The following is a 17,152-nucleotide window of genomic DNA, read 5'->3' as shown; positions in this document are numbered from 1 at the left end:
GTATAAAAGAAAAACATTTGCATTTTTTTTTAAATATATAATTTTCAAACAAATGAAATAATCTGACCACTTAAGAGGGGAAATGTTACTTTGCTGCTAATAACTTATAAATATCTGAAAAGTGACAAAGGGAGCCCAATTCTTTTGTAAGGGTTAAAAAGTCAAAACGATGTACAATCTTCATCTGAAAAGCAATTAGTAGCTGTCAGATACATGTTTGTAGAGTAAAAAATACAATATTTGCCTCTGAAATATCATTAAATTAGGAGTACAAAGTAGCCCAATATGAAAATACTCAAGTAAAGTTCAAGTACCTCAAAAGTATACAGTGCAGTGAATGAGCAAATATTATAGAGTATAGATTATTATTCTATTTAAGTTATATTAAAGATATATACTGTATGAGATTGTCGGATGACATAATTGTAGAAAACCATCAACGATTTCTACATAAAACTAAAGAAATTGTAATGTCTGAGGATTTTAAGATTAAAAAAAACTGTAAATACATAGAAAAATAAAATTCACATTTGAAAATACTGAGTAAAACTCTGGTTATTTCAGTGAAATAAGCGCATCCAAGAGGGGAGTTAATTAAATCTAGGAAGTTAGACGGAAGTTATTCCTAGGGCGGGGAGACCAGAGATGACTGCTGGTGGCACACACACGACACATGGAACAGATCACACGACGCATGGATGGAGTCGGATTTGCCCGTACGAAATAAAGTAACCCAAAAAAGAAAACCTCAATTTACTCCCTTTAAAAAAAACCTCCCCTCCTTTTGGCAGGGCTCCACCAAGGAGTAATGAGCTCCCACCCAAACCTCAGCACCAGCTGCTGTCAGGGTCTGGGGGCACTGACTAAATATGTATAAACCAGTGGGGGGAGAGGGGAAGGAGGTGGGCTGCAGCTCTGTACCTTTCGACACAACAGTGTTCAAAGAAATCAATAAGAGTTAACATGTGATGATTTTTAATCTTAATTGTAGGAACCGCTCAAGTCGTTCAGATAAAGTCTTAAGTCAAGTGACCGTCTGAAAGCAAATTTGCTATAGATGTTTCAAATATTCACACTTTAGGTCGGGACGTAAACATTTTTGCCAGCAGTTCAACGCCATTTGGCTGTCTTTGCATTCCTTTAAAAACAAATTATGTAAATGTGGGTAACGGCGAATCTCGTCACACAATCTGTCTTACAAACAAATATCCATTTCATTAGCTTCTTCTTCTTCTTGGCAAACCAGATAGAGGTGCATACGCCACCAACTGGAGTGGAATGTGGAATGAAACTGGATCATGCTATATGCTATATGTGTACGGTCCATGTGGTCACAAAGTTTGGGCTGCACATAGTCCACATAGGGTCCACGCGGATCCTCACAGACATGGGCAGATGACAACATTTATGTCACACACAGGACCACTCATATGACACAATGACGAACAGAAAGCTAAAGGTAATTTAAATGTTATTTATCTATCGGGTCCTTTCCATAATGTTGCCAGATACTTAAAATAACAAGCCTGTCAGAGGCAAAAACAAGCATTTGTAGTGGACGTAAATTGACGATGAGGAATTGCCCGATGTGATTACATTCCAGTCCGTTGTGGATAGTGTATAAAAGGGTTTTTCTAAGATGCAGTAAAGATGTTAAGGATCAATGTCCAACCATGAAACACTGCATGTATGTTTCTCCCCAGATAACCTGCAGTGTCCAGTAAAAAAGGTCATACTCCTCAAAGTCCCTCTCATTTCACAAAGTATGTATAAAGAGATATTGAAAGAGACTGTCATTGCACCATCCCAAGCAATTGCATGCATGACGCCTGTTGGGATCATTAGGTGGCCACAGGTCTCCTCGACAGACGAAGAGATTACAGGCCAGATGTCGACTTGTATACAGCAAGTAGGCGGTGGACTGGGATTTGTTTGGGAGTCGATGGACTTCTGTGTCTCGAGCGCTGATACTTGCATGTAATACTCTGTACAGCAACATTTGTAATTCCAAAGTGGGATGATAACTCTGTCATTCTGAGAACAGTAAAAAATGAATGTCTCCCCAGTGCCATGTGGGATTATTTCTGACATGTGGTCACTGAGACATCACAGCGAGACAGGAATGCATTTTGCTCGGGGTGGAAATGATGTTGCTCTTTCAAAACAATATTGAAAGTTCTAGCAGCACGAAACATTAAGCATCCCTTCTATTTGCATCAAGGATTACTTTCTCCTCATTGCTACATGTGATTAGCACCGTGTCTGGTGACTGAATATGTTCTGTCCACTGGTTGAAATGCAGCCCGTTGGTGGTTGAATTACTCAAAACCACCAACATGCCCCACAGTAGAGACAGGCCACTCGAGCCGGTCATTTTATTAAAAGCATGTTGTCGCTTTTTTATGTCGGGCTCAAAAAGGCATAAGTGACACAATCAGCAGCATCAACAGCAGGGCAAATGAACACGATATTAAACTGGCGTGTTGTATAACCCACCATCCTGTCACCCCCCCTCCCAGTCTTTCTGTCTATACGTCTCCCTCTTTCTCTCCTCTCCCCCACTTCTCTTGCTCTCTCATTTTCCGTTGACAAGCTCTCTGAATCTTTGACCACACAGCCTGGAAAATAGCACAGAGTCATGCTGCAAGGCAAGTCTATCCCTGACCCTGATTCCCTTTCACCACATTTCCATCAGCGGCGAAGTAAAACACATCTAATCATTTCAATTTTCCCCCTCCGTCGCAGTATTATTAACATTGTTAATTTTCTGAGGGTTGCAGCCCAGAGGGGAATGAAAAGGGAAATGCATTATGGCGAGATATTCCATTGATCCACACACTTACTTGGTTGCTGTAATGGCCTAATGATACCGAGGAGCCAATTTAATACCGATGTAGAAAACAGAAGGCCATTCACCCCCAAAAGAAGGATGCTTTAAAAACCAGTGATGTCGATGTAAAGACACAGCCTACCATCTAGGGAGTCACACTGCTCTATGCTAGTTTGTTCATGCAGCTGTGCTTTTGTGTTACCTCCAAGACAAACTAACATGGCAAACTTCTCACTATTATTTCATGAAAAGGTGCCTGCGGAATGAACTGGCATGTACTAAAGTATGACGAAGCTGCTGGGAGTACTGCATGCCTGCAGTGCTTGAAAGACAACTGTAATTTCCTACTCAAGTTAGTACTCTGATATTTAACTTACTTTATAACTCAAAAACAGAGTTGTCATAGTCTTCACCATGCATATAAGTAGATATCTAAAATACACCATGATTCATTAAGAGGAACGTGTTCAAACTAGATGTTGTTAAGTAAAACCATCTGAAATTTCAAGTCAAGTTTCTAATATGTAATGTCTGAGTTTAGGCACTAGTACTAAAATTCTACTTTTTTAACTTGGTTAGATTTCGGAAAAGATCGTGGTTTGGGTTAAAATAAGTGTGGAAAGTGGCATTACTTAAGTTACGTAACAAACAAGTTATCTTTGACAACTGTATGATGATACGTTGATTTAATGCAGTCTCAAAATTAGCAAAATTATAGTTTTATCAGGAAATGTCTGAACAAAGAGCAACTTCACAAGACCAAGTATTTATCACAAGGGTTGGTATCAGACAGTTATCAATACCAGGTTCTACAGACTCATTTAGTTTGTAACTCAAAAGGTAAATAAGGTTCGATACCCAGCCCTAAGAGGAGTGTAATGCTTCATCACCTCTGTCTTCTTATTCACACACTTGAGGGTCCTTGGCATGCAAGACAAACAACTTATGCCATTTAAACTCACCACCAAGTTTCTATTTCCCGTGGTGCCAAGAGCAAAAGGTAAACTATGTTGAGACAAGGAGTAGTAGTCTATCTCCTCTGTGGGAAAACAAACTGCGCTCTCACTGCCATCACTTCAATAAAACTTGCGACTGGGAGTGGTTTCATTTTCTATAGAGCTGAGCAACCAGAAGAAAAGATCTTTGCCAGCGTGAAACGGCTCGACCAGAAGGTTTGCACGGAAACGTTGACCACTGGCGAACATGATGGAGACAGTCTTATTGCTTCCTGCTCTTTACCAAAGTGAAAGCTTTTCTGAAAACAAAAAAAGGCTAAAAATTCTGCCAGTGACCGAATACACAAGAAATTGATGCCAAGGCTTTGGATTACTTTATAATTTATTTTCAACAACAATAAAATACAGCAATTAGAAAACTATGTCTGTTCTTGAAAAATGTTGACAGTCTGGTTTATGGAAGTCAGTATACACGCACAATAAGGACTACAACTTTGGTAAAGGAGGGTTTCTTGTTTTAGGATAAAGGTTTATGCTGTTGAATCCAGGCTTCTGAAGATGTATCAGAGGAATCTTTGGTCAGTGTGCAGGCATTGAAGATTATTCAGAAGCTGAATACAACACTACAAGTTCGATGTTATCCATTAAGACACGTCACTAACTTTTAAAAACACTGATCAATCAAAAACAAAGTTCTGGTATATTTGAGCATCAAGTACTGAGACACAGTTCAGAGATCTGAAATGTTTACACTGGGGTCTTTACCCAGAATCCTCTGCGGGCAACTGGCAACATGGAAGGAAAAAGGTGCAACATGCTTACTTGGGTTATGTATGTCATCAATTGCCTAGATGGACCAGAATTAACTAATTAGAAAGCTTAGAAAATCACAAGAAGTTGACATTTTTTTTGTTATTTTTGATAATTTAACAATCATGCCACTTGTTGCATTCAAACTGGTTCGGGTTAATGAGCTAGCAACAACACTATAAAAACCTGGAGCTACTAATACAACTGATAGCTGTCATATGGACAGTAACTATACGAAACATATAATCAGCCTCGGGGAACATAATGGTGCCCACCCAACGCCCCGAGGTTCATCAAGCCTGCAGTGCCTACTGTACGTACCCAAATAATCGAAACCACGCAGAGCAGAAAATAGTAAATAGAGCAGAGAAAGCTTTTTGAAGAGGCTGTTAAGAGCTTAACGCATTCTCTAATTAAAGATCTCACTTGCTCTCTTTTGAAGAGAACTGTAAATGGGAACACGCTAAAGTTTTAGATTACTACAAGTCTTGTAAAAATGAGGAAAAGTGGTCCATTGCGGACCACTTTTGCGGCAGTATAGGAGCTTTTATTCCTCCCCTCTCATTTCACTTAAGCGTAAAACATAAAGCATTAATGAACGCTAAGAAGAAAAGGAACACTTCACTTAAAGATTTACACCAGTAACACACCATGTGTGAAATGAGAGGGCAGGGAAATGCCTAAAAAAGTGTGAAAAGACTGCCACGTATAGCACATGTATCTGTAGGAGACGGACAGATAGATAGACAGACAGACGGACAGAGAGATGAAATAGATAGCAGGTGTTGTAATATTTGGCCTTCTGTGACACTTTGCCTTCAGTTTGAGGTGAGGTTTATATGAATGCAAACACAATCCTGTAAGGGTGTGTGACATTGTATACTGCTGCATGTAGCAGCCTTTGTTCTTCTACTCACACCACTTCTGGAATAAGAAATAAAGGGATGAAGGTCAGTTGGAGAGCAGACTGCCAAATATAGCTGCTGTGTTCATGTGAGGGCCAGACTCTCCAGAACGACAAGCCCAGCTCTGACCATGCCCTATAATTGAGGAGAAAATAAGGACAGAAATTATATGTTTATTTTTGACAACAATTTTAATCTTCTGTGCTCTCCTTCAGAAAACGAGACGCCCACAAAAAGGCGCTGAGAATCTGTCTCACCCGAGACCGAGATTTGAGTTGTTGACTGTTTCAAACAATAAATGAAATTCTAAAAACTGAAAGACAAAATATATTTTATCTATTGAAATCTATTATATCTTCAGTTTATAAACATCACACGGTTTAATAATGGCATATTAAATAAGGTAGATAAGAGAACTTTTTAACTTTAAGAGCATATTTTTTTCAGTACAGATTTATTTTCTTTTTTAAATAATACTTTTCTGTCAAAGAATTGTGTTTTTTCTCCTTTGTGTGTTCATTGTGACAAAAATGTTAATAAAGTTGTTTAAAATGAATGCGGTTAATGACTGCATTTTACATATGTTTGCTTGTTTCGACTGTATATGAATATTTGATATATGTAAATTTATGCAACAACAAAATGTGTTGAACAATAAAAAATACTTTGTGTAATTATTTTGTATCTAAAAAAAATGTGAAAGATAAATAATTCTCTGGAGTATTTGATAAACCTAAAGATTTATAATGAATCAGTATGGAGTTATGATTCTTATTGTAGTTTTTAAATAGTTTACATTTAGTTTCAGGCAGCGACACCACTGCCATTAGCTTACACGGAGTTTGGGGACGAAATAAATTTAAAATCTGTAAATTACCAAAATAAGGGCATACATATTTTCCCTCTGAAAGATTTCTAAACAAGACTCGAAAATAAATGAAAATATTTGGACACATTTAAAACTGTACCTCTTGTAGCTATCTAGATCTTTTATTTTTTACATTTTCCAACTTTTCCTCTTTTCTTCATCTTTTCATCAAACGTCTTACTTGAGGAAACAATCTTTCCCCCCTCTTAATTTCACCATATTCTTTTTTCATTTTATTTGATGTGATAATCTCTTCTTTATTTTATTTAATGACTTGATCCTTTCCTGCTTTGCTTGTCTCTGTAGTTCAGTCTCTTTAACCATTACAGTTAGTGTCTATAAAGGCAGTTAACTGCCTTTAAGAATATTGGAAACAGAGAGAGGGTTGAAGCCAGAATAATAAAATCTCGGATGGAAACCACAGACTCGGTCAGCTTAATTATTTTTATTTATGTGGCACAGCCCGAGGCTACTTGTTCTTTTGTTATTCTACCTCTCTCAGGAGGACAACAGGAAAGAGATGCAGTCGTTTTTCACTTCTTATTTACAGTGCTCCTTCAGTAATGTGTCTAACAGCATGAACACAATTTACAGCTTGTCTAAATCTATCATCCGGCAAGATAATTCTCTGTGAGATGATGTTAAACTGGAGTCTTTCCCCTCAGACTCCACTGGACTAATCCCAGTGGAAAAAATAATGCCAGTGAAACTGAAATAATGTCCACATGGTGATTGATGAGTAACCCATTCATGCATTTATCTTGAAAAATGATTCGACACTCTCTGTTTGGGGAGGTGGGATGTCCTCTTTCTATCCACCAATCTCCTTCCAGTTTCCTCTATCTCTGGGTTTGTATTGCCTCTTAGCGGTCTTCAAAGAGCCCAGAGCCTGTAATTAGGGGGCGGGCTTCCCGTGCCTCAAAACACTTCCCCGCGTGAGTGCCCAACTTCTTCCAAACTGTCCTGGGACTCAGAGCTGCACTTCTTCCGCTCCCCTCATCTTCCTTAGGATTTTGTTTCTCAGGGATGGCCGCATCTATTCTGGAGGTAGGGAATGTAATTGTAAGTATATCTTTTTTCCTTTTTTTTTCCTTTAATACAAACTCAACTTTTATGATGTTGAAATTCCAGCTATAGACTTTATATTAAAGTCATGAAGTTGAAGTGAGGAAACCTAAAGCCTAGTTTGGTTTGAAGGTATTTGAAGTCTGAAGAATAATCTTTAATAATAATGTATCACTGATAAATAATATGTGACATAACAAGATAATTAAAATCATAATGTGCATTAATGAAGAAAGAGCTTAGGTCTTAATGTGTGATTTAAAGCAATTTAAGGGTGAGCTGCTGACCGAGTTTGAGTATCATGTAACTTTACAACTCACATTTTAACTCTGTTCATATTTGCATAAGCCTGGGATGTACGTTTCCTGTGGGCATAAGGTTCCTATATCCATGAGCAAATAGAGAAGTATAAAGATAATTTACTATTTAATAGTTATCTCACGTGGCCATGAAAAGTGCAGATGTCAGTGGATGGAGCAAGAAGTTAAGAGAACAGCAGCGATTGTAGGAGCAGTAAAAAACCTAAAAGTCCGTGATGAAACATGATTAACCTGAGAACTGGGCTGACCCCAGGGCTGTTTGGAAGAGAAGGAGATGACCACTAATCACCTCTGAATCAAGAGAGTCAGTCTGTATAGAAAGACCATGATTACGTCTTAAAGATATGATAATATTCTATTCACACTTGATTAAAGCTATAGGCTAGGAGTAAAAAGAGATGTACGCCTGGACTTAAAACGACAACGGTACAACATATTTATTCCACATAGGATTATCACAATAGTCTTATGTTTATACCATAGCAGGTAACATGCAACTTAAACAATACCATCAGTAAACTAACCCTTACAAAATGAACACTGTAAAGTTCTATAGAAATATAATACGATTATAATATTGATTTGTCATCAGCTATATCCACGTGTACAGTGTGTGGTAGCAAAGACAGACACAGCGCCTCTGACATGTTGTGCTATGGTGTTTAGTTCCCTGCAGATGGAAAAGGGGAATACAAAAAAAAAGTATGTGAAGGGAAATTCCTTTGGTAGAGAAAAGTGGAAAGGAAAAATTAAGATTCTGAATGTGTACATGAAATGTTATAAATTAAAAATCAACTTGATCTGTATGAAAATTAAACAGCACAATAGTCAGACCGTTGTACCATGAGCTTGTCGAAAATCTTCAATGCCATGGTGACTACTATAAGAAAGATAGCTCTTAATAACTGCTATGAATGAGTCAGTGTTACAGTTAACAGTGCAGCGGCTACACGTGATTAACAATGTATATTTATGTATGTTGGAGACCGTGAAGACTGGTGGTCAAAGTTTAAAGCAAACATGAATGCAAAATTAAGAATAGCTTGTGGTTTAAGTGAAACAAAAGACTAAGGGAATTCCTCCCTTTGCTGAGCAGAGCAGAACCTACACAAGCATAAACATTCACTGCTTGAAATTGCTCTGACCACTTTGAAAATGGAGCGAGCAGGAAAATCCAGCAGTGGCCGTCTTACATACGTTTTTTATTAGAGTTGACACTGACAGAAGCAGCACCAGCAAGCAGCCATTTCCTGCAGACAGACGGCCTTATTTTCTCCCTTGTCTCCTCCCCTCCAGGAAGACGCACGCTATGGCTCCAGTCCTCTGGCTATGTTAACTGCTACCTGTAACAAGTTTGGCAGCACAAGCCCCGTCAGGGATTCGGCTACACCCGGTAAAATTGGCAGCGCTATTCCAGTAAAGAAGTCCTACACCATGACCTCTGACCTTCAGGCATCTAAGAACGGACGGACCGCAGACGGCAGTGGCCTGGCAGACTCCTACACTGGCTCCTTCACCACAGCTGGAGGAGGAGGAGGTGGCGGGCTGCTTACCCCCACTGGAAGCCCCCCTCCTTCAGCCGGAGGCTACACTACAGAATATAACCCTTTCTCCCACTCCTTCCAAACCTCCATCTCCCAGGACCCGTCTCTTTTAGTGTCCAAGGCCCACGCTACGGCTGACTGCCTCACCAGTGTCTACACCTCGCTGGATATGACACACCCCTATGGCTCTTGGTATAAAGCCGGTATCCACCCTGGTACTCCGGCTAATGCCACATCCTCCTGGTGGGATGTCCACCCCAACTCCAACTGGCTGTCCTCAACCCAGCCCCAGGCGGACGGAGGTCTCCAAGCCTCCCTGCAGCCTGTGGCACCACAGGCCTCCCTTAGCCCACAGTTGTCCAGTTACAGCACCGACTTTACACAACTCAACTCGGCTCCTTACCCTTCTGTGGGGCTGGGTTCCTCCTCACACCTCCTCCAGCAATCTCAGCACATGCTGCCCCAGGACATGTACAAGCCCAAGCCTGTGCCGATGGAGAGTCCCATGGGCCTAAAGCCTGCTCGGGGATCAGGGGGCTACAGCGGAGGGGGTGCGCCCACCAGGTCCTCATGTGACTGCCCCAACTGCCAGGAGCTGGAGAGGCTGGGGGCCTCGGCTGCATCCCTGAGGAAGAAGCCAGTCCACAGCTGCCACATCCCAGGCTGTGGGAAAGTCTACGGCAAGGCCTCCCACCTCAAAGCCCACCTGCGATGGCACACTGGCGAGCGACCCTTTGTTTGCAACTGGCTGTTCTGCGGGAAGCGTTTCACCCGCTCAGACGAACTGGAGAGGCACGTGCGCACCCACACGCGGGAGAAGAAGTTCACCTGTCTACTGTGCAACAAGCGTTTCACACGCAGCGACCACCTCTCCAAGCACCAGAAGACCCATGCAGATTCTGCAATGCAGGGTAAAGCTGTAGCTGTGGAGGGAGAGACAGATCCTCGGAGTGAGGAGACCACAGAGCTCAACGCCAGCGCAGTGCCCACCAATACTGTCACTGACCAAATCACCAACGGAGATGAGAAGACTGGCACACCTAATGGAGTGGAGAACAGCAGTGGACTGTTGGAGATCTGACTTCATTAAGTCTTCCATCTAGTACCATTTGAGACATGATGGGTTGGTTTTTTATGTTGGAAAAATTCACCTTTTCAATAAAAAAAGACAGTTTTTTGTTTCAAGACATACAAAGGATATCAGATCATGTTTCAAAAGAGTTGATATGATAAATGACTGAGCATGTTGCAGGTAGCAATCATTTCATTTTCTCTGGACCACACACAAATATGGGCAAGCCAGCAAACACGAACCAATGCACAAATGTATGCAGGCAGACACAAATACACACATAACTATGAAAAACCAAGCCATGGTGTACATGGACACAGATATAACACGCGTATGTGCAAATACAAAAGCACAGATATAATATGTGCAAATGTACCAGTATATATAATGCATATATACATACACACACACACACATACAAATAAACACAGTCATGCACACATTTTCTGCCTTTAAAATGAGGCAAACCACTGGGGAAATGTAATCTGCGAAAGCAGAAGGAAAAGAGCTCTGAAGCCACAAAAGGAAAGTAGGTTTAGAAGGAGACTTATGGTTAGGATGATGGCGTTGATGGAGCATTGCATGCCTCGAGAACAATCTGATTTACAGCTGTACTTTGATACTTATGCAAAGGACAATCTTCAAAGGACAATCTTACTTACTGCTTCTTGTTGCCAAATACATTTTGATGTAAAGGGTTTTGCATTTCACTTTTGTTTGCTGTTTGCTTCTTACGATGTCTAATTTAATTTCATATTTACATAAATAATCTAATTTATGTCTTAAATTATACACATGGGAGATTATCTTGCACCCTGCAGGAAATATAATGCCTGAATAAACGCAAGATGGTTAAAGTTGGCCAATAAGAAAATAAAATGCATTAAATTAACACTTTTTTTCTTATTTATTAGTTATAACGTGGACTTTGGGACTATGTTTTTAAAGATTTATTTATAGATCTTGAATTTAGATGTGCGTGTAAACTATTTCTATATAATCTCTTAATTGTGAAATCTTCCACACCTGGCGAAGTAATGATTAATAAGGGTTTCCCCTTGTTTGTACATACTATATATTTACAACAATATATAGATATTGTAAGGTGTGTTATTTTTCTACTTTTTTATGTATTTTCTATATTTTATGTAACTTTCCACAATGAAAAGATCACTATGTTGCATCAGTACAAAGAAACATAAGAGCATAAATTGTTGTTTATAATTTTGCTCATAGAATCGAACTACCACTGTTTGCTGACTTTTGTTGTGAAATGAGTGTATAAGATACTGTACATAGTGATAAAGCATTACACCTCATAAAGGTAATCACGTTGTAAAAGTTGTGGTGTGAAATCATGTGGTGTGAAATTATGACAATCATGTTGGTGCTTTCAAAAGTAAAGACATTTCAAAAGCATGTTCTCCACTGGTGTTATTCGTATTTATAGAGGTGTTTTAAAATGCATAAAACAAGAAGCAGTCGCTCTCTGAGAATGAAGCTCACTCCTCCACGCCTCTTCCTCTCCTCACTCACTGTCGTTCTTTTCATATCTTACTATATTTCCAACTCACCATGGCCAACCAAATACTTTCATTATCTTTTGCAGCACAAACAAAGCCGTCCACTCTAGTAAAGTCTTAACTCCACACAATGACCCCCTTTCAGAGAGCCACTGTAGTTACACTCAGGACAATTACTCCACTCTCAAGCTTGAGAGGGGTAATTACTGAGAGCGATGCTCCAGCAGAGTCAGGAGAGAGGAGAAGAGGGGATTAGGACAGGGGAGTTGTGGTTGTATTGTTTATTGAGGGAGGCGGTTAAACAAAGGATGCCAATTAAGGCAGGATGCAGGGCGACAGACGTGATGTGGAGAAACGAATGCAGAGGAGAAGCTGAGCTGACCATCAAGAATACTTTAGTCCGTCAAAAATCTTCAACTTGAGGCCGTGCTGTCACTGGAGATAACAAGTTAAAGTCACAACAAGTGCGTGTGTCTTGATGTCCAGTCAGGTCACTGAGGTTATATCACAGGCTAATAAAAATACTTGAGCTGGGTGGACTACCCATTCTGCATTAAAAGAGCGGTAGTCTCAGGAAAAGACTAAATGAAGCGTACAACACATGCATGTGCTAGCACCAGACCAAAGAGGTTGACAGGTGATGGTTGAAATAGATAAGCAGGTAAAACAATTTCAGCAATATGTTAAAATCCTTCTCCCAGACATCCTACTAAACGACATGATTTTACCAGTTCTAAAAAGACAAGAAGAAAAAAAACAACAAGATAACTTATTTTTAAATATAAAAGTAAAGAATTACATCACAGAAGTGAGGACCTGTACAGCTGGAACCCCCCTGAAGCTATTGACTCTCCTGATGTAACATTTACACTTCCCAGGCTGCATGGTTCCAATTTAGGGCTTCTAATGAGCTGTAGTTGAGGTCAATTTATATAAAACGTCCCGGGGCCGACTCTGTCATCATGGACCGACATGTTTATGGTGGTTTGAAGTGGGCGCACGGTCGAGTCCACAACATAAAAGGCAAACAGGGGGAATGGGGTATGGGCAGGGTGTGTCAGGCCAGCGACTGAGGGGGGGGGGGGTTTAAGAAGATGGTCAGTGGCTTTTAAAACCTCTGCTGCTACTAGTATTTTCTGCCTTTTTAAAATACACTCCCTTAGCAGTGGTGGTGGTGGCATTCTGTAGCCTTAACTGTATTTTTACTTCTTTTATTTAGAAAGCCAGGAAACATTAAGTGTTGCTTCAAATAAGGCCATAAAAAGAAAAATATACATGCAGTGACACATAGCGGCAGAAGAAGAAGCTGGACAATCTGTTCCATATGGTTTGCCCACTCGTGCCCTTGTACTCTTTTTACAAAAAAATGCTGCATTACACAGACTTGTTAGGACTAAAAAGGTTATTCCAGAGGATCCCAGACACACACGTTAAAGCCATCACAAAGCCCATTTCCGACCTAACTAACATGAAGAAGCAATTTTAAACATTCACTCAAGCGATGTTTGGTTTAGCCATAAGACTTGACGAGCTACATAAACTTGTGCCTAATGAATTACTCCAGTTTTTAACTCTCTGAGGTTCCAGCTGTTTTAAATGAGAGAACAACTCATCATGATGTGTTGAAGAAAATGCTAATGAATCTCCCTTTCCTGTTATTATCTGGTCCTAACTGAATAGTCAAGTAAAACAATGGGACTGTGCTCTGAAATGGCCACAGGCACGGGGAGTGCAGGGCGGGGGGGGGGGGGGGGGGGGGGTTTGTGGGAGGCATGAGGCAGGACAAAAGCACAGGTGTCTGCAGGTGTGACTGGGACTCTGTGGCCGAGCGGGGGAAGAAAAGGGAAGAGAATGTCAGCACGCCCAGAGGCTCAGCAGTCAGGCCATAAGTAAAAACAAGATAAGGCTTTTTTTTGCAAAGTGGAAAGGTAAACTGACCTGAGTGAACCATAACGTGACCTGAAGAGAAGGAGAGGTCAGGCTAAATAAAACTGAGCTAAAGAGGAAAACATGACAGATAAGAGAGGGCAAGAGGTAAAAAGGTCAGGCTAACATGCACATGTACTTTATGTCTAATTTGCCATCTTTACATGTGTTAGGAAACAGCACGATGTTGCAGAAAAGCACAACACATGTGCCTCGCTGATTAAATGCTTTTCTTCATATATGCAGTAAACTCAGTAAATATTGTGGCCCAGCTGATACAACAATCTTGTATCTTGCAGCACTGCTTCCATTATTACATTGGCGATGGAGGTTAGACCACCCTCTCACTTTTGACGGAACATACAGCAGTCTGTGTGGCTTGCATCATCAAACTTGGAGTGCTTTTCCTATTTCCCACTCTACAATGTCACAGCGCTTTGTAGCCCAGCACCGCCTTTAAAGTTTAAAGGGAGTCCTCCCTCACTGCCCAGTGCTCCAAATGCGGCACTAAACGAGGCCATTTTGTTTATAGCAACTGTGGGAGGGTTGTGGGTGACTCTGTGCCCCTTTAAAAAGATAATATGCTTCCCATTTAATGGCCTCCGGATGATAAATTGCTTCCAGGGGAAAATTAAGTTAAGAAAATTGCACTTGTGACACGTAAAGACATATCCACTCGACTCAAAATGTTTGACATCCATAATTCAACTACGCAGCAGTAGGTGCAGTTATGATTTTTTTTTTAATAACTACATTTGGCCATGAATAAAGTGCATGCTTAGGCTCTTTATCAGTGATCACAAGTATTTCTCATTATGTGCATGTAGATTAACGTACATTAACTAATCCTGACAAATAACTTATTTTTTCATACAGTTTGCACATTCAGTAAAGCTGGTGGGGTTCCCTTTCATTTTGACCACAATGTAAGGTGTTTCTTTTTTCATTGACAAGAACAATAGCCTTATATCTCTTGGAGATGGTTGGGAAGATATTTGATGGCCAATTATGGCCTATACCCTTACAAATATCTAAAGCACCCATAAACTGTTCTTTCCTTTTGGAAATGCTAACTATCTTGATGGTATGATGGTATTCTGACTGACACGCAGCCCAAACCATTCCTGTTGGCGTTTTTCAAGCCACTGAATACTTCCTTGGAACATTTTAAGTGAAGGGATTTAAAAGAGACAATGTAGATGGGGGGGGGGATTTGTGAAAACACAAAACGCTCAGGAGAAAAGGTAGAGAAAACACAATCAGTTAGACCTGCCACTTACAATACAGCGGCCACATACGTAGCAAATTAATCTGGATTTGGATCAACTGAATGAGGAAACTGAAGAAGGAAAAAGAGTCAGGGAGGAAGGAGGGAGAAGAGAGAGAGACAGTAAGACAGGCAGACAGAGAGAGAGAGAGAGAGAGAGATGGAGATGGAGTCAAAATGCAGAAAGAGAACTGAGTGATTTGGGTTGGAAGCGGGAGCAGGGAGCCTGGGTTGGCAGGGTTTTGGTGGAGGAGTGTGGTGGTTCAGAAGTCCTCCAGCGCGAGGCGCCAGTGTGTCCGGCGGGGGCCCTGACCATGAGCTGCCTCACCCCCCCAGAGCCACGGCCACAAACCCCTTCTCCCCCTTCACCACCAGCACCGCCACCCATCCAACCCAAAACCCACTGGCAGGCAGCGCTCCACTGAAGCTGCTGCTGCTGCTGCATGTTTATTTAATATTCTGAAGAAATTGAAATATCTTTGCGGGTTAACACACATACATACGCAATTACACATCACTCACCCGCACACACACACACACACACACACACACACGCACGCACGCATACATTCACACACATTACCACCACAATATATAAATAAATAAAAGCCAAGCAATAATGTTCTCTTGATCTGTGGCCAACAGCAGAGTTGGAGAAAATCTTTTTCGAATGGTGTTTTTCAGAAGCGTATAGGGAGGAGCGTGAATGTCTGACACTGCATGTTGCCTGAGCCGTCGGCGTGTCTCGGACTGACTCCCACAGAGGAGAGAGAGCGTTGCCAAAGTGGTTGACAAACAACAAATAGTTCCCATGTGACAGGAACAGGGTAACTGGGACAAATAAATAGGCCCAAACATCTAAATGTGCCGGTAGAATGGCGTTGATTCTATAAAAAACTAAGCATTTCACATGTCAAGCAATTTAGCAATGAGTGTGTGGCCTGTAAATGAGAACACGTAGGCCTGAGGTGTTTGTGAAGTGCTAAATGAACAAATGTGCATGCCAGTCTTTTTCTGTGTGCGTGTATTCATACATGGGTGCGCGCATGCACACATCCATAATGACTTTCTGATCATTACAAAGCAATTCCTTCAGACAAAAATCCCTGAAACAGCCTCGGTTTTCGGGCTTCATGCTATCCCCCTCCTGTCTCCTCTCTCCTCAACAGCCACCAACCGCTGCTGCTGCCAAAAATAACACAGGAGCGCCACTCGAACCCGCGCCTCACCACAGCACAGCTTGGCTGCAAGAGAAGGATCAAAACACACACAAAAAAGGAAACACATCATATTGTGGAAGGACGGAAAAAGAGCATTCATACAGCTCCATGCTTCGAGATATCTACTGATGATTTTGGCAACCAAAGAACCACACATACTAATGCGCCAGGTCAAGACAGGGAAAAGGAAAGTGTGTTTGTGTATGTCAATGTGTGCATACATTTCAGATGTACTGTAGCTGCTAAGATGGTATTCATTTCTGATCTCATTCAGTCAGTGATTCAACCACAAGCTCAATACAAAAAAACACTAAATTATCACGTTATAGGTCAATAAATACGGACCCTCAACTGACAAATGAAGACCCGGCGAACAAGAAGTATGAATAATGAGTAGGGGTACATTCTGGTCACAGTTAAATCGTGGCTTTTTTATTGTAGTTTTGAGAGTTCAATTGGGAGACAACTTTACTCATTGTCATGGCCAGTTCACTTTGTGTTGCACTTGGCAAAATGTGCTTATCCACACTGACAGGGTGATGCCAGTGGATGAAGCCATCGGGGGCCAAGCTCTACTTCAACGGTGGCCAGCAAGGGTTTACGAGCAAACCATCATGGGATCAATTGTCGAGCCACGGAAATAAAGGAAGTGATGGAAAGGTGGAAAATGTACTGAAATATGTTATGAAAGTGCGGCTGAGAAGGAGGTTCTGAACTTGTGGCTCCAAATTATTTTAAGGGTCTGCACGACGAGTATTCACCAAGGCAAAGGGATCCAAACTAAGCAAAGACACTCCACCAAAATTAGAAATGTCGGTCCCTTAATCTGTTTCTATTTATACTATA

The 17,152-nt window shown here is 41.0% G+C and overlaps 1 protein-coding gene across 2 annotated transcripts; it reads left to right on the top strand.

Moving 5' to 3' along the window:
- The first annotated feature begins 7,172 nt into the window (after window positions 1-7,172).
- sp7 (Sp7 transcription factor) lies at window positions 7,173-10,379 on the top strand. 2 transcript variants are annotated; one of them, XM_076110361.1, is made up of 2 exons: window positions 7,173-7,431; window positions 9,051-10,379. In XM_076110361.1, exons 1-2 carry the CDS (start codon window positions 7,396-7,398, stop codon window positions 10,377-10,379), a joined length of 1,365 nt encoding a protein of 454 aa, XP_075966476.1. In that variant the 5' UTR covers window positions 7,173-7,395. The 2 variants fall into 2 exon arrangements, with proteins under 2 accessions (XP_075966476.1, XP_075966477.1); XM_076110362.1 differs by having other exon boundaries at window positions 7,396-7,416.
- The last annotated feature ends 6,773 nt before the right edge of the window (window positions 10,380-17,152 follow it).

Source organism: Anarhichas minor, unplaced genomic scaffold (assembly GCF_050575085.1).
Source record: "Anarhichas minor isolate MPS153535 unplaced genomic scaffold, ASM5057508v1 ptg000043l, whole genome shotgun sequence".
Classification (NCBI taxonomy): domain Eukaryota; kingdom Metazoa; phylum Chordata; class Actinopteri; order Perciformes; family Anarhichadidae; genus Anarhichas; species Anarhichas minor.
The sequence above is the reverse complement of the archived record's forward strand: the minus strand, read 5'-3'. Positions and strand labels throughout refer to the sequence as shown.